The sequence below is a fragment of the Nothobranchius furzeri genome, chromosome 14 (genome assembly GCF_043380555.1).
Source record: "Nothobranchius furzeri strain GRZ-AD chromosome 14, NfurGRZ-RIMD1, whole genome shotgun sequence".
Taxonomy (NCBI): Eukaryota; Metazoa; Chordata; class Actinopteri; order Cyprinodontiformes; family Nothobranchiidae; genus Nothobranchius; species Nothobranchius furzeri.
Window position 1 is genome coordinate 33,008,273 of NC_091754.1, and position 18,926 is coordinate 33,027,198.

At 39.1% G+C, this 18,926-nt stretch overlaps 1 protein-coding gene across 2 annotated transcripts in view; it reads left to right on the forward strand.

Annotated features, from left to right (window-relative positions):
• Positions 1-213: 213 nt before the first annotated feature.
• Positions 214-18,926, forward strand: part of mphosph8 (M-phase phosphoprotein 8) — a 30,904-nt gene continuing 12,191 nt past the window's right edge. The window contains exons 1-8 of one of the 2 annotated variants that reach the window (XM_015965866.3): positions 214-495; positions 2,049-2,210; positions 2,499-3,476; positions 3,568-3,664; positions 4,806-5,054; positions 5,186-5,302; positions 12,230-12,318; positions 15,998-18,335. In XM_015965866.3, the coding sequence (XP_015821352.1) occupies positions 394-495; positions 2,049-2,210; positions 2,499-3,476; positions 3,568-3,664; positions 4,806-5,054; positions 5,186-5,302; positions 12,230-12,318; positions 15,998-18,335 (4,132 nt within the window). In that variant the 5' untranslated portion in view covers positions 214-393. The remainder of the gene's footprint in view (positions 496-2,048; positions 2,211-2,498; positions 3,477-3,567; positions 3,665-4,805; positions 5,055-5,185; positions 5,303-12,229; positions 12,319-15,997; positions 18,336-18,926) is intronic. The other variant, XM_015965867.3, reaches the window with a different exon arrangement.

An 18,926-nucleotide genomic window follows, 5' to 3' on the forward strand; every position in this document is an offset into this window, starting at 1 on the left:
GTGGAAACAAATAAACCTGAGATGCATTTAAGGAATCTCGGAATTTTGGAAAATTTACGTAAAGTACAATAGTTCGTTTAGTTTCGTAATGCACAAAATCGGAGTATATACAACAAATATATTTCTCTATTTTTAGGTTAGTTGAACAATTGAAAGGAAATAACGAGCAACAAAAATAAACATGTTTGTAGGAATTAGGAAAGGTAGGCGGAACTGTTATGGGTGGTCTTTCAACGCCACATTGAGAATGGGCGGTAGCTTCGTTGCTCTGTGCAACCTTAGCGGACAGTAGTGTTCGGTGCTCTCGCGCCATACGTCTGTAAATACAACGGCCTTAACGAGTGCTCAACCTAAAGTAGCGTGTATTTTATTAAACCGTACAGTCCAACAGCCATGGCGGCTGAAACAGACAAGGTTGAAACAGCAGATAGCGAGCAGGACGAGGAAGAGGATGTATACGAAGTGGAAAGGATCATAGACATGCGAGTGGAAGAGGTACGGCTAAGTAGCTAGCCGGCTAGCTTGGCAAATATGGCTGGCATTTTTTCCACTCACACGATGCACAGCCGCCTACAGCGGTGGTCAGGTCCATCAAGTTAGCCGAACACTTTTTTTAAATAATTATTGGTACGTTTCGATGCAGTGAATTGTTCTTAAGTTACTTTATTATATGTTAGGATAGCTTTTCGTCGTGACTAGTCGTTGATCCTGCACAACTTCTCCCATGATGTCCGCTCGGATCTCCCCTGCTGAGGCCAAGGACGGACGCTCCTGCGAGCTTGCAAATGTTGTCATCATGGCTGCTGCAGATTAGCATCAGTGCAAGATTTTAAAAGAGATCTGTGTTGGCGTAATTCTGCTCAGGACTATTGGATGTGATTTGCTTTCGGCAAACTAGCAATGAAGTCTCCAGCTAGCATGTTAGCATTGTGGCTTTAGTAGTTGCAAGTACAACACAAACCGACATTTTAAAGTGTTTCTATGCAAACAGTACACTGCTTGTTTGTAGATATAGAAACGAAATTGCTTCAGTGAATGTTAGCTGTAGAATATAACTATTTGTTTATAACCCCACATTCAACGAGAGCGTTTGCTCTAATATATTATCAGTGATTAGCCTGTAGCTACTGCCTTAAGGGTTAAAACATGTAAATCCACGTGACTGACGTCTGTTGTCCCACCTATGTAGTAGTGATGGCGCTTTTGTGAGCGGTGGGGTCAGGGCACTTCATCACTAAACAAAAGAGCCACACGGAGGGTGGAAGAGGGTGGTGGAAACAGGCGTTCAGCAGCTTTTTAGCTTCCGTTTGTCACCTTCAGACAACATTGTGGGTTGATGTAAACATAAAATACAGCGATGTTTGTAACGAATCGTCTTTAACACCAGTGTGGGATCTATGTTTGATCACGTTACAGGTTTACAAATTCATCTGAAATGACAAGATGTTGAATAACAGGAGTCTGAGTAAAATACACAAAAAAAAACAAATCTACAAAAAGCAGCGATCTGTAAAGTAAATGTTTATATGTACAAATATTTTATTTATTTATATGTTTACATTGTCTTTGTGATGAAACAATACAACATTTAATCCTAAAATGTTAATTAGCCCTTCACCTTTGTAAATGATCATTTTGTTCTTTGTGTGACACTGTGTCACATTCAGTTACTGTTCTTTGTGTTTACATTCATTTCCACATGCTGATGATCTAATTCATAGTCTTTCACAATCAATGTGCTGCTAAAACGTGTGTGTGTGTGTGTATACACACATATATATCGGCCTTAATATTCAGCTTTAGATATCGGCAACAAAATTATTTAAAAATCAGTATCAGCATTGGCCTTAAACACCCAAATCGGTCGGCCTCTAATCATCTCATAGGAATGCATTTGATTATTCTATAAGCTGTTGCTGTTACTTTTCTAGTCTCACCTGTGTGTGTTCAGGCATCATTGCAAAGGATTTTGTTGGCTCAGGAAGTGTGTCTGCTATTTTACAGGTCAATGTTGACGTTAAAGCCTGTTTATCACTTTTTCTTTTAAGGGGGAAGTGCTGTACAGAGTTCGTTGGAAGAATTACTGCTCTGACGATGACACTTGGGAGCCAGAAGCCCATTTGGAGGACTGCCATGAAGTCCTGTTGGCTTTTAAGAAACATGTGGCTGAGGCCAAAGCCAAGAAAGAAGCTGAATCAAAGAAAAGTGTGGTAAGTAATTTAGAGTTAGCAAAAAAAATTCTTAAGGAGCTCCATGTTGACTTTTATTATGTGCAACTTTCTGGTATGAACAACAGTCGAGGTTAGAGTAAAAGAAAAAATATTTAACTTTGCAGTTGCCAAAAGACATGGCGAGACGTATAGGCTATGTCCAACTTAGCCTATGGGTTTAATTGTGAGTCACTGCTGGAAGCTGTTGATAATTTTAACTTAATGCTCATAAAAAATGATACCAGAGTTCTTAGTTGTGACATTATTTGTTTCTCTCTCTCTCATCAGAAAGTGTTACCGACAAAAAGCGACGTTTTTGATGCCGACTCGGAGAGCGACAGTGATAAAGAACGTCCAAGTGAAATGCCCATAAAGAAGAAGAAGAAAAAGAAGAAGATCAGGGAAGAAGATGAACCACATTCAAAAGAGAAAAAGAAGAAGAAAAAAGATAAACATAAAGAAGAGTTGAGACCCCTTCCAGCACCTGAAACCGATGAAGAAGAAGCAAGAGCCCCAACCCCACCTTCACTGCCGAAAGAGAAAAAGACTGAGTCAAAAAAGCACTTTGTTGACTCTGATGAGGACACTGAGCCTGTTCCCATCAAAAAGCACAAAAAGGAAAAGACAAAAGAGATGGGGAAGCATAAAAAAGACAAAGGAGAGGAGGGTAAGAAAAAGAAAATGAAAAGGGAACGAAAAATGGAAACCTCTGAAGATGAAGCTGCTGCTCCTCTAGAAGACGACCTGAGTGATAGTCCATCAGACGTACAAATGGATGATCCTGGAAACACGGAGGCTGTGGCAAAAGCAGGTGAAAAGGCCGGTTTGGATGACAAGGTCAGACAAAAGAAGGGCAAGTGGGAGGTCAAGCTGCAAGGCATTGAGCTGGTTAATGACAAAAAGAACAAAAAGGCAGACGGCACCCAAAAGGACAGTCTTCAGAAACTCAAAGGTTTCATGTCTAAACCCAAGGAGGACGCTGCTCTACAATCAGATTCAAGTGATAGCTCCACACTTCACAAAAGGCCCAAAAATAAAGCCAACGAGAGCACGTCAGCAGCTCCAAAAGTTCCTTCGTCATCCACCTCCTCGTCATCCTCGTCCTCCACCGCCGTGAGCATGAACAAACCCAAGGAGGAAGGAGCCAAAGAGGACCCCAGTGGTTCAACTAACTTGTTTGACCAGTTCTTGCTGGACTGTGAGGCCAAAGACAGGGCTCCACGCAGGCCAGCAGCTGCAGAGAAAAGCAGCAGCAAACCCTCAAAAGTGTGGCTTTGATCCTTTTCAGCTTGTTGTGATCAGATGGGGAAAATTGTGACGTATATCTTACTCTGTCTGTTTTTTATCCTGATATTAGATCATTGGTAAGATTGAGAAGATTCCCAAGCCAGCTAAAGAGTCTCCTTCTCAGAGACCCGAGCTTGAGAAGACAGAGAGGACAAAGCAATCAGATGGTATGTAGAAAACAAACTGATGTAAAAAGCAATCTTCTTAAGCCTGGCGGACACTGTGAGACTTTTTCAACTTTTTGAGCCGATTTTCCACTCGTGCGAGAATCCATAAGATCGGGGTGAGTTTTGCGCTGAGCGTCGTGTAGTGTACAGGGAGAGGCGATTAACACCACGTGACCAGCTACCGATCAGCAATCGTGAGCTCGCACGGACTTCTGGAGTGTTTGATATTTTGCTCGTCCCTCGTGAGGGTATCGCACTGTTGAAGCAGCGCTGCGAGCGGTTGCGACCCAAAAAGTACCAGAACCGCTGAAGGCGCATGCTCAATCATGCATCAACACCGCTCGCCCGCTATTTCCCTAATAACACACGTTGTTCGTTTTTGTTTCTACACGTTTTTTTTACTCACAAAGATTGTCAAGAAAGCGTGTTTGTCGTGTTCATGTCAAATTAAACCGATCACAAAACACAGATTTACTTTCTTTATTTCGTTTTCCTCATCCAACCCCCATAAATCCCTGTGTGTCCTCCTGCAGCACTCCCGAAGGACAACAGGCAAAACAAAAAAGTCTGACGTGTTGTGTAAAAACTGCTATTTTTAGCATATTTTAGGTCCGACGTGTTGCTACCAGACGTGTGAGCAGTCAGGTCGCATCCGAGAACTGGGTCGTACACATCGGTCGTGCAGTGTGAGCACATGACTCGTGAGATCTGCCCTGCGAGGAAGTCGTACAGTTTGAGCTGAAGCTGAGTGCTACGAGTGAAAAAGTCGCACAGTGTCCACCCAGCTTAAATGTGAGAGTAATCCCAAACTAATTTTGTTGGGAAAATAACTCCTTAACTTTAGGGGCCGGATAAAGCAGGGTTAGTTGATTAGCTTGGTAATATCAGATATCATGAATACTTTGCCTTTACTGTCCTGAATGTGGTTTAATAGTTTCTGTTGGTGTTTCACAACAATTTATGAAATATGTCAGAAGATTTGAGATCTTCACATCTAGACGTGCCGATTTTAAGCTGTCTGGCTGGGCTGAAAGGTGTAAATGTCAACTGAGCATGCAAGTTTAGCTCATGAAAGAGATGCTCAGATTGGTTTGATTGGACTCTGATGGATTGCGAGAGGCTCTTATATGTTTACTTTCAGTTTCCAGACCCAGCCAGAGCTATGGCTTTGCTCTGGACAGCGACGAGCGGGAAGAGGAGTCCACAGGAAAAACGCGGCCAGCTGATGAGTTCCGAGAACGAAGGGAGAAGTTGGAGGAAGCTCTGCGTCCAAGCTGGGAGAAGAAAACGCCATCTGATGACAGAAGGAAGAGGAGGAATGACAGTGAACCCAGACTCTTTTTGTCATATGATGAGAACCAAGAACCAGCAGAGTGCACTGACAAGTCTGGTAAGTCTTGTTTTGGCAGGTTCCATTCTCATTTTACACCTATTTGTACAATAAAGGTTTTGTTTCTTTCAGATGTCAGGATGTTTACCGGCCTTCTAACACTGTACTTTTCTGCTGCTCTGCACAAACAGGATCCACCACCTTGAGTCTAGGAATGGACCTCAACCTAGACTGGATGACTCTAGAAGACTTCCAGAAACATCTAAACGGAGAGGATGAGCTGTTATCTGGGGCATCGTTATTACCCAGTGAGTCTCGTTCTTCTGCACTTTAGACACCAATGTTCAAACTGAGACGTTTAGAGCTTCGTCCAGACATGAAAATGCCTCATGTTTTGGCGAAATTCACTGTTTTGAATCCAAAATGGGTCACCTACATGATTCATGGAGATGTGATGAGAGAATATTTTGGGACATGACAGTGAGGGTTTCACAGATTAACCAGTTTCACTATCAAACACAGGTGAAATATTGAAATGGACCTATAGAATGTCCCCAACAGTACTAAACCTTCTATCCACAAGTCAAGGTTGAGAGGTTAAAGGTCTTTATCACTGTAAAAAGTGTTTTTACATTTTAAAAGTCACCTCTAACCGGTGAAATCATGTTTAAGTCACAGCTGTAGCTACTGCAGCTGTGACTTTCAGACACTGCCTTTCTAATCCCCAATCCACACGAGACCATCTGCAGCAACTAAAACATACCGGCACTCCAGGACCAGGATTGAGAACCCCTGCTATTTATCTTATTTTTATATTATTCATAAATAACATTATTATATTATTAAAGGGACTTTACGGAGTTTTTGATTTTTATGCTCGCGATTGCCCCCTCAGGCCAAAAGCGTAACGGCAGCTTCAATAGTAGGCTCGTGCACGAGGCGCGCATGCTGTACGTGCACACTCCTTAACGAAAATAACAGCTGAGACAGTCCCGTGTGTGTGTGTGTGTGTGTGTGTGTGTGTGTGGCCCGGAGGAAAGAGGACAGGAGAACACGCAACTAATTAATTAAATAATTTGGTTCTGTACCTTTCTCTTCAGCACAGCCAACAAAGGTTTATGATGGGTCAGTCCTCCTGCATGCTCAGATCATTCCCTTCCCTTGCTTGAAAAATTGTTCCAAAATGAAAGTTGAACCCACATCTTTTTTATCTGTGAATTCAATGCCGTTCGGCAAGTCTCAAATAAAAATTTGGGCATCTTACTGTAAAAAAAATATACCATTAATGTAAAAAAGAAACTCTAAATAAACTATGTTTACATCCAGAATCGAACCCAGGTCTTCTGCACGAAAGTCCGACGTCTTACTAGGCGAGCTAAAGCGCCAATGATGTCTTTTGTATCTGTAACATTTATATCCTTGATAACAGCTGAAACAACGTTCAAAGAATGGTTCGGAGGGCGATGCCTGAGTGTAGGGCTGCAACAACGAATCGATAAATTCGATGAAAATCGATTACTAAAAGCGTTGGCAACGAATTGCGTCATCGATTCGTTGTGTCGCACAACTCTTCCAAAAGCGCCCCCCCTTCCCGCCCGCCGTTGCACGCAGACAGATCAGCGCGAGGGAGAGCCGGCAGATCAGCGCGAGGGAGAGCCAGCAGGTGTTTGGAAGAGGAACATGGCAGAAGCAGCGAGAGTCAAAAAAGTAAAAGCTTTTTAAGTTTGGGAGCATTTTCAGTTAAATCAGGCGAAGACATGCGTTACCTGCAACATTTAGGTCAGACTTGGCATGGCACGGGATGATGCAGCGTCTTAAACGCAAGCATGTCGGGATCATCAGCGAGGAAGGAGAGAACTCTGTGTCCGGGTAAATTAAAAACTTTTCAAAAGTGATTCATCCAAGTCCCGGATTATTACACAGGCTAGACATGCCCTAAGCTCGTAAAAAAAGAGTCTAAAGTCGTGAGCGCGACGCTTATTAGATGAGCGGCGGGACTCGCGCTGCTGCGAACCGGTTCCGCCCAAGGCCGGATTAACTGGGCAATTGCCCAGGGCCCACGAACTCTAAAGGGCCCAGGGCACGAGCAAAATACTGTATAATTTCCCGCTTTATGAGGACTATGGTGACCGTACGTTCCGTTTTCCCCAGACATGTCCACTTTTCACTCTCTGTCCGGCGCGTCCGGACTGCGGGTTCTTGTATTGATGAAAATGTCCGGCTTTTCATCCAGGAGCAGGGATCGAATTATGGGGGAGCTGTATATCCTACACATCCAGGGGAACCGGAAAAAAGTTTTCTATATTATATCATTTTTGGACTCTTTTGAGCAGAGAGCGGCACAGCGCGTTGTTGCGCAGCGATCCAGGCTGCTGCTTCCAGCGCACGGTCCATTCTCAAAGTGGCGCAACCAAAAAACTATAATTAGCACACGATCGTTCATGTCTGCACATGTTCTCTATTTTCTGTCTTATTTGTGTCTGCAGCGCTCTGCTACTGCGGAGCTCATCACCTGTGCTGCGGTGATTTCACCTCACGCAGCATCGAAAACGCGCTCTGTGCTTTGTGGTCAGGAGATCCCTTAGATCTGCTCAGAAGTAACTGATGAGGTGAAAAAGTAAGAATCCAGGCAGCAGATTTTCTGGAGAATTAAGAGGAGATGCAGGAAGATGAGAGACAGACAGGACAGGAAAATAGTTAAATAAAAACAAGAAAACAAAACAAAGTGTTGAAAAGTAAAATGTAGATAGATTTATCTCCACTACACGTTTTTACCTATAAAACAATAAGTTATACACATGTAATATTTATAAATTTGATACTATTCAGGTCACCTTCAACACTCAGTCACACACCCAGGGCCGTTTCAAGACATTTTGGGGGCCAAGGCAAAATGCCCCCCCCCCCCCCCAATAACTGGGCTCCCCAGAAGCCTCTGTGTAATTCATACCCTCTCCAGTAGTGTTAGTTATACAGTGTTTATAAAAGCCACTCAGACATTACTGACATGTTCTAATATTATCAGATGAAAAACTAAATTATCAGACATGCTGTCTCATCTGCTTCTTTTCTAAACTTGCAGAAAGTAACAAAACCATTTGAAAGCCACTATTTGTGGATTCTCTGAAAGTTTCCATGGAGTGTGTGACAACTTATTTTTTCAGTCATTTTTGGAAATAGTGATCAATTTTGATTAATTCGCAGCCTATGTTTAATTACATTCAAAAATTAGTTGTTTGACATCCCCAGTTATAATAAATGTCAACAGATGAGATCAAACAAAACAGATGAGAATTGCCCTTAAGCTGTTTAACTTGGACCAAGCATTTTAGGTCACAGATAGATGTAGCTTAGGGTCTCTGTCTATACACCTTATAAGACAATTTAGGTGATGGCATGTTGTTTTTCTGCTATTGAACTGTTTTCTAATAATGTTGTGTTAAATAAAGTGAAGGAAGGAGAGAAATAACGTTTCCCTAGCAGTTTTTAAAAAATTTCCCCATGTTATCCGATTAATCGATTAATCGTGTCGAGACCCCATCCGATTAATCGATTATCCAAATAATCGTTTGTTGCAGCCCTACCTGAGTGTGAACGCGCATGAAGCAGCCTGCCCGACCCGAGCAGCTCTCTTTTTCTGTGATTTTACAGAAAAATAGGCAATCACAGTAAAAATGCCAGGGCTCATTCTACAGGACCAGGGCATTGCAGGAGAATGTATGAAGAAGAAATTTATTATTTCCATACATGTTTTGGCTGTCAAACTTCCATAATGCCCCTTTAAGCATTCAAACTCACCATCATCCCCCGTAGTTGTTGATATTTGGACCATGCCCTTTTGATTTTGGTGTTGTCTTTGTACAACAGACTTGTGGGGCCATACGTAATGTTGTGGTTCTCCATTGCCAGAATTAAAGCCTCGTTCGTGCTGAAGAACACGTGGTTGCTCTCCTCAAAAGATTCCAGGGGGGCAAATAAGCCATTTGGTCACTCGTAAGACTTAAAGTTTACATATCTAAGGAATTGTGTCTCTGCAGTACTAATTTATTCTTAAATTTACTCTGTTTTAAACTGATACCAGGTGTGATTTTCTGTCTAGCCCTAGTTAACTGCAGAGCTTGACGCGTTCCAAAAACGAGTCATTGCAAAAATAGAGCCCAATCCTATCTATAGTGGTGCGACAAGACGGTTCTGGGACGCGCCTGAGCAGTATGTGTCGTGGCTGGTGTGGATTAACTCGTACACGGATTGATTCTCTTTGAAGCAGCAATATATATATATATATATATATATATATATATATATTACCTTTCTCAGTGGCGTAGTGGTAGAGTGTCCGCCCTGGGAGATCAGGGGTTCGATTCCTGGTCGGGTCATACCAAAGACTTTGAAAAGATGGGACCCAATGCCTCCCTGCTTGACACTCAGCATTAAGGGGTTGGATTGGGGGGTTAAACCACCAAATAGTTCCCGAGCGCGGCTTGTCTGCTGCTCACCGCTCCCCAGGGGATGGCTCAAATGCGGAGAACAAATTTCGCACACACACCTGTGTGTGTGACAACTAATGGGACTTTTTTATATATATATATATATATATATATATATATATATATATATATATATATATGTTTACAGTGGGGCAAAAAAGTATTTAGTCAGCCACCGATTGTGCAAGTTCTCCCACTTAAAATGATGACAGAGGTCAGTAATTTTCATCAGGTACACTTCAACTGTGAGAGACAGAATGTGAAAAAAAATCCATGAATTCACATGGCAGGTGTGTGTGCGAAATATGAGGGCTGTCGCAGTTGAGGAATTCCCCCTGCGGTGAGTCAGGGCAGCTCAATATTGCGGTATGCGATATTATTGCACCCCATTTTTATTTATGTACTTAGCAAATTTGTTTAATTACTAAACTCATGGCAATATTTCCTTTGAAACATTGTGCTTACACGTTTAAAAAATGTTAGAAAAAATACATGGCCATTTTTAACACTTTATTGAATGCAGATCAAACAGCAGTAACGGCATTCTCAGACTGAACTTAAAAACAACATTCAGGAGGTTTAACTTTGAAATGCAAATTTGGCTGCAACATCTAACAGAAATTTTTAAAAAGTGTCCGTTTTGTTTTGTGGTTTAACCCTTTGATGCATAATGGTCACTACAGTGGAGAGGTACTCAAAATTGTTATTTATTTTTGCTATTAAGCACAGCTGTTGAAGACTTTATTGCATTTGAGCTCCTCCATTTCGACTTCAGTAAGTCAAGCCGACATATTTCATGTTCAGAATGCACGCTGTCCACTGAGGTGGACATGTAATAAATTATTTGTAAATTAAATGTTACAAAAAATATGTAAATATGAAATTTGTTTCATTCACACCTAAAGATGAATGAAAAAAATTGTTTAAAAAAATCATGGTTGAATATTTCATAATTCATGCATCAAAGGGTTAAAATAAAATATACAAAATGATATGTCCCAGGCACTGTCATTTCACTTTCACACACAAGAATAACTGATTTATAACTCGGTCATGTCCTTGTTACGCGCAAGGAAAACCAGCATGTTAATCTTATGCGGTTTGAGAGAGGATCTGAGAGGGGTGACAACATTTCCAGCGAAACTAAAAAACCCTCTCGGATGGTGCGCTTGTTGCGCAAATACACATGTACTTACGTGCGACTTTGGAGAGCAATGGAAATCTCTCATGGTTGTTGCGCCACCATGTCAGAGGGTTTTCATTAGGGTCAATGGGTTCCTCCTGCAGGTAGAGAGTGAGCTCCAGCTCAGCTCTAACTCTCTTCGGGGCGGTTGCAGAAGACGTCCTTGTCCGTGACTTCAGCAGGTCTCCAGGCGTTTTTTTCTTTGCCGCTGGTGGCAGCACTGCCTGCTCCAAGGTCTCTGGCTGGGCTGCAGCTGACGCACTGGCACCGCTCCCTCCATCTTCCATGTGTACTATCTCCTCGATCAGCGCAGACTTTACCTCTCAGCATGCGCTGTCGCGAGATATAATCAAGTGCGGTAATGGCGGTGGCACGTCATGCAGCGCAGTGGGTTTCTTAATATCGCGATATTTTCTTCTTGCGGTTACCGCGACAGCCCTAATATATATATATATATATATATGTGTGTGTGTGTGTGTGTGTGTATGTATATATATATATATATATATATATATATATATATATACCTAATATATATATATGTGTGTGTGTGTGTGTGTGTGTGTGTGTGTATATATATATATATATATATATATATATATATATATATATATATATATATATACATATACATATATGTATATATATGTGTGTATGTATGTATATATGTGTGTATGTATATATATGTATGTATGTATGTATATATATATATATATATATATATATATATATATATATATATATATATATATATATATAATGGGCTGCATGGTGGCGCAGTGGTTAGCACTGTTGCCTCATAGCACGAAGGTTGCAGGTTCGAAACTCGGCTGCAGCCTTTCTGCGTGGAGTTGCGTGTTCTCCCCATGCATGTGTGGGTTTCCTCCGGGTACTCCGGTTTCCCCCACGGATCACAACATGCCCTATAGGTTATAAATTGTAAGTCGCTTTGGATAAAAGCGTCTGCTAAATGAATAAACATAAACATATGTATATATAAATATAAATAAATAGAGATATATATATATATTATATATATATATATATATATATAGTGCATGCTGGAAACCATCGCCAGCTGATTCTACCCATGCCAAATATACACACACACACACACATATATATAGACAGATCATCACAATGGCATGTTACAAACAGACTTTTAACTGTATTCCCTATGGACACAATTGGTCTTTAAAATGAGACCATCAGATGGAGAGAGAGGAAGACAAAAAAAGGAGAAATTTCTCACTCATGTCTGTTCGTCTGAAGACTTGCAAATAATACCTGGTGAAGTTGAGAAAATCTGCACACATGTATATTCCAGTTTTTAGTCAATTAATGGATTATTTATATAATATAATAATATTATATAATATAATATTATGTAATATAATATAATATGGTGATACAGTCATGAGTGTTGCACAATCCTTCAAGGAATGTCAGGTTTTCCTTTTGTTGTTCAAGTATTTTGTCCTGATGAAATTAATTTTGTTTTCTGTTTAATAATTTCTAAAGTCTCAGTCTCTAATCCTGGTTCTAATCTGTCCTGTACCTGTAAGGTGAGTTACGAGATGCTGTAAAAAGTGGAGACTACATGGCTGTGAAGTTGGCCTTAAATTCGAAAGAGGACTACAATCTTGAACAGGAGGTATGAGCCCTCTTCTTTAATGTGTTTGTGGAAATGTTCTTTCTTTCATTCGTTCTCCCATCCATTTTCTGGTCTTTTGTGTTTTATTTGCATTTATTCTTCTGTTGCAAAAAAGCGTTTTGATCTCTCAAAAGACAAAAATGAATTTTAGACATTGCACCTTGGTTCCCCCAAATGTTTTGTGTGAAAAATGTTTGAGTCCAATATTAGAGAACATAAATATTTTAATGGTGACTGCACTAAAAAGGATAAAGATACTGTACGTAATCTGAAATTGTGTTCAAATTAAAATGAAGTTAAAAGACAAATAGTGACTAAATAGTTACAAGTGAAAGATGTAGTCTCACCCGTTAATAAATACGAATGTCAGAATTGTTGACTAGTAGTGTATCTTGAAATCTCTTATCATATTATCATAAGTCAGTAACTGTTTTGTTGCTCGGAAATGGTTCCTGTAATTTTACATATTTTGGGGGAATTTTAAATGCAGAAGAGCAAAAGTAAGGGAATGTTTATTCTGGCCACGTCTTGGTGCACGTTCAGATACGTGGCTGATAAATCGTAGTAGGGCTGGGCGACACGGCCTAAAATCAATATCACAGTGTATTGAGGAGTTAGCCTTGATAACATTAAACGGACGATAACTACATGTATGCGCAAAAACAAAAGTTGTCCACTAGATGGGGCTGGTACATGAATTACTTTGAGTCAAGCCGACATGTGACTCGAGGTGGTTCAGCTTTTTATAGGGACATGATTGTCGCCAACCCACACACAGCTTTCCATCTCCCACATGAGAAATGATATCAGAGTTTTCAATTACGATAATTTCGATAATGCTAAGTGCTCGATTTATTGCCTAGTCCTAGATCGTAGGCACATTTTCAAATTGTGCTCCAAGGTTTTCAAGGTCTACATCCAGACTTTACTGTGGGATTCCTCCTAATTAATCATCACCTGATGATGTTTCTTCCAACTCCAAACTATCTTTGCTTCTGACACCAAACCAGGTAAGAATTTTCATGAAAAAAATTTGTGACAAAGAATGATTTATTTTTGAAATATGATAACAGTAATTGGTGGTTTTTGATCTAGCACAACCTGCAGTTATTTAAAAGATAGATTTTAAGGTTAGTTTTTTTAACTTGTGTTTACAGGACCAAAAATGTTTTACTTCAATCCTGAATTGAAATGGATGGTTTACGGGATCTTTGAGAGGTTTTAGATGACTGTCTTTGGCTTGATGATCATTATGTTTTCCCTTAGCTACTAGGCACTGATAGCCATTCCAGTTTAGGTGCTTAATCTTATCAGTCTGCTATACTAGTCTTTTACGTACGTATCAGTTCAGCACTCATTTTCACCAAGTTGTTTTATGAAGGAATTGGGTTATGAAAGAGTGCTATTGCTGTATTTACATGTGTAACTTAAAATGTTTACCTTATTTATGGTATAGCCAAGCCATGTTTTCATGGCACATTTTAGTTTAGTCCAATGTTGGCATCTCCAGCAAGGAAAGGATTCCAATTATTCTTCATTTGCAAATATTCAATGAATGCCTGTGTTTACTTTTTGAACATTGTGTAATTAAACTTTTATGGTATGTTTATTATATATATATATATATATTTATATGTATGTGTAGATATATATATATTTATATATACATATGTATTTATATATATGTATATATATACATATATATGTATTGGCCTTAAAGTGAAATATCAGTAAATATCAATGTTGTGCTTTACTCCTTTAGTGGCCCAACTTTTACATACCATGAACAAATTATACATCAAACTCTTTGACTTCATCTCTTCTCTCTCAAAATATGACAGATCTGAGGTTTAGTTTTTGAGATGTTTTAGTTTAATTTTGCACAACTCGTGAATGATTAGGAATTTGCCCTATATATAGAATCTGCTTTCATTAGAGCAGGTTGCCGTGTGTAGCTAGTGGCTAGCAAACAGCTAAAACAAGCACAAGTATCTTCACCCAAGACTTGCTTTTCTTTAATGAAGATCTTTCAAAATTTTTATCACTGTAACTACAATAAACAGAAACAGGAAAAAAAAGCATTACTGAAGAATACACACATCTTAGCAACGCTCTTAGCAATTAGCCTCGCTTAATATGTGCATGTACACGCTGCTTGCATTTTATCAACGAAGTAACTTTAACACACATCCAAACGTCCCCTAAAGAAATCAATAGTTATAAAGACGAATGTTCTCCAAGGTACAAACGTATAAAGCAAAATTACAGTGATGTGAGCTGTTATCCAATTGTAAATGTAAACACACCGGGAGCGTAGGAAACAGAAACTAAGTCAGTGATAGGTCTGAGTTGTGTGCTCACTCTGTTACATTTCACACAGACAATATTACAAAGATTGTTAAAGACAGAGATTTGTCACTTTGACCCATTTTCAAAACATAAAACATATACATTTTTATCATTAATTCACTTGCTCTATTGATTTAACTTATTAATCAAACTTTTTCCCATCATGAACTTAATAATTTTCTTTGGCTAAAGGCGCCACAGAGCATTAGTCAGTTCTCTCTAACTAACTTAAATAGAAGTAGTTGCAGTTTTGCACAGCTAATGTTTGAACATAAGCATGCATGATGGGAAATATGTGATTTTAGTAACCTAAATGATTTGTTCTTTTCTTTCTTTGTACAAGGGAGGACCCTGCGTATATCTGTATCGGTTTACATCGGCATTGGAAATAAGGAGTTAGGCAATATCAAATTTTTGTTTAAAAAGTCCCATATCGAGCATATTAATATATCTATAGCTGTGTGTGTGCATGCATGTGTGTGTTTATGTTCATATATGTTTGAATATCATAGACTATTATGGTTTTTTATTTTTTTTTTATTTTATTTTATTTTTTTCATTTTCTTTGCAGTGCACAGGCCAGTCAAGGAAGATAATTACACACAATAAGTGTCTGGACAAGAAGAACCATTTTAAAGCAGGTACATAATGGATGAGATTTCCAAACATGTAACATTATATATTCATACTTTCCATGTGTAGTAATGTATGCAGCATGCTTGACTTTTTATTGTGGTGTTGAGATTATATTATTATTCAAAAACACTTTTAAGTTAGAAATTTTGTAGAGCTGGACATAGCGCAGGTGTCCCCTGTGTTTAGGACAATCTCCTGCCATACCTGTTCATTAAATATCAGTGCACATTCTGTCCACTGCATGTTGCATCTCATCCAACACACCACGATTACTCAGTTAGACATTCATACTGTCAAAACTATTCTTGATCCAATAAAGCCATTAACTACTCTTAAATGGGTCACATGTGGTTTTTGTGCTGAAGATTGGGGCTTTGATGCAAATGCTGAGCTAAATATCAATGTATGTCCAACATGCCAACCTTTATTTGAATGAGCCTAGACTTTAATGGGGGTTTGCCAAGGTGCTGAGGTGTTAAAGGAGAAATGTAAAAGTGTACAATGCTTTATAAAAGGAGCACAAAAAAACTACCAAAAAGAATTAAAAAAAAACACCACGTAATCAAAATTTAGAACCATTAAAAATTTTATCCCACCCTCACTTTTTATTTTGTGAGACATCTGTTGACTTAAATCTAATTATTTATGAGATCTGATTTGGCAATGAGTCTTACATATACTTGTTCTTTTACAGGCATGTTCTGTTGATGAAAGGAGATCATTTGAAGGAGAAAGGAGCTTGATTGAAGAGCGAAGTTCAAATGGTCCTCTTACACTAACTTCTAATATTGACAATGCAAGAAATGAAGACAGTTTTCCAGCCGCAGCAAATATTAATGTCCCTCAAGATTTGGACTGTCCAAAGAGTGACACAATTCCAAGCTGTCCTGCCAGTACAAACACTAACAAAGTGACAATAGAAGAATATGGAAATATACAAGAAAGTGACAGTGACATAATAAATTCCAAAGAAATAGCATATGATACAACCATCACACAGATAAGTCAAGAGGAGGAAAACCAGCAGACAGCAGAAACAAATAACTCTTTCAACGTTTATTCAGCATTAAGTGGAAATAAAGATGAGATTGAACAAGATCAAGATGATGGAACCGAACCAAAGAGCATGGCTGCAATACTTAAATCTGCTAAACAAGCAAGTGACTTGAGTAATGAGGGAGAATGTGTATTGTTTGATAACTCAAATACAGATACTCAAAACACAGTTCAAGTTTCTTCTACGTCGAGCACTGAAGAGATGGTTAAAAATTCGCATCACTGGAAGAAAACTACAGAGACCGGACAAGAAATACCATCAAGTTTAAAGACCTGTAAAAACATTCTTGAGACCAAGCCCACCAAAGAAGATAAAAACATTAAGAAACCCTCCATAAAGCACTTCTGTTTTTATTGCAAAATGGCCTTTAATCAACTTGCTAAGCATTTAGAGAATGACCATTCAGGAGAAATTGACGTTGCCCACGCGATACGTTTCCCCAAAGGTTCCAAAGTCAGACAGACGTTACTTGATCAGATTTGCAACAAAGGAGATTATGAACATTATTGCAAAGTTGTTAAAAGTGGTGAAGGAGAAATTTTGGTGAATGAGGCAAAGAAACAAAGCATTTCTGTGTGTGATTTCTTGCCTTGCAAGTATTGTTTTGCATTTTATCGCAAAATTGATTTATGGAGACACGAGCAGTCTTGTAAGGTTAGAAAGGAAGATCAGAAATGCTGTGAAAAGACAAATGAAACCACGGCGGATAGTTCCTCCTGTTTGCTTCCAGTGTCAGAGTTCTTGACGGGAAGCTGCAAAGAAATCATCAATGTCATGCATCAAGATGACATTGCAAGACATATTGGTCTTGACCCACTTATTTGTAAATATGGAACTGCATTATCTACTAAGTATAACAATGACCAGTCTCAGTTTGCTTACATTGCACAAAAGATGAGGGAGTTGGGTAGATTTGTGCTTGCTGTTAATGAGCTTGACAGGAGCGTGAAGTACTTGCATGAAATATGTCTACCATCCAAATTTGAATTGGCTATTGAAGGAGTCAAAAAAGTGAGTGGGTTTGACCCCTGTTCTAGTAAGTTTAAAACCATTTCCCTTGTCTCAAAGATTGGCTACTCCTTGAAGCGTGCAGCAGAAATAGCTTTTGGTGAAAGTCGCATGAAAGAGGACAGTGAAACAGAGAGTGAAATTAAACAATTCATACATCTACTTGATACAAAATGGAGTAAAAGTTTTAGTCATAAAGCACTTTCCAATTCCTTTAAACAAGGGGTCAAAAAAGTGGAAGTAGACAAATCAACTGTGACAGAAGATTTGATGAAACTCCACAGATTTGTTACAGGGGAAGAGAATGAAGCAAGGAATGAACTGAAAGAAAGGCCCAGTTTGTCAACATGGAAAAAGCTCAGCGAAGCTACTTTAGCAAATGTGTGTCTCTTCAACAGGGGAAGAGTAGGAAATATTGGCAGACTTCTGTTGAAAACATATACTGAAAGAAAAAGTAGAGGAACATTTATACCTTCCTCAGATCAAGTAAAGAAAAGCACAAAATTAGAGTCTGATCTTAGTTCTAGATTTACAATTCTTGAACTAGAAGGTCAGTATGGACGGAATATGTTGGTTATGCTAACGGCCAGGATGGTTTCATCAATCGACTTGCTTGTTGAAAACCGAGAGCGAGCAGGGGTGTCTAAAACCAATCCATACCTGTTTGCAAGAACTGAAGGTCCATCGTTCATCAGAGGATTGGATTGTTTTCGGAGATCTGCCGTGGAATGTGGAGTAAAAAATCCAGGAGCACTTCTATCTTCATCCTTAAGAGAACAAATCGCATGCTGTTGGCAGTTAATGAGCCTTAGTGAACCTGAATTAGATCACATGGCAAATATGTTGGGATGGAGCAGCCTAAGTTACAATCTTTCCCGAAATGCATTCCAGTTGGAGGAAGTGAGCAAACAGCTGTTGAAAATGGATCAAGCACTGCCACCAAGTTCACCAAACACTACTAAAGATGGTAAGTATATCAATCTTAGTTACATTATATTATGATGTTTCTGACTTTGAATAATTATAAAAACCTAATAAAACAGCAGAATTGTGGTACATCCCACTTAAAGTACAGTAATATACTTTGCTAAAGTAACATTTGGGGTTCCTACTACTGCAGCTAGACTCATTTCTGAGAATGGAGTGTGCATAAACTTTAACCCTATGCATGTTTTCATACCCTATATCCCATTTAGATTATGTCATCATCTTAAAATTTTGCTTCTTACCTTGAAAGAGTAAGATTCATAAGCCACTGCAGCACTGGGCTTCAACTGTTGGTGAGAAACAGGTTAGGTTTAGGTACAAAGAAATGAGAATTGACTTTGGAAGGGTTGGTCACAAATGAATGACTGGAATTAAGATGAACTGCAGATAAATTGAGACATTGTGTCTATTTGTTTCCAATTAGCCCAAATCTATAACCATAAAAAAACGCTTTTCACAAAAGTGTTGTATATTCAGCGGTTCTAACAGATAATCAACAAATTTTTTCAAGTATTTTGTCTTAACCTCCTGAGACCCGAATTTGCAATTAGTTGACTCATAAACTTGAACA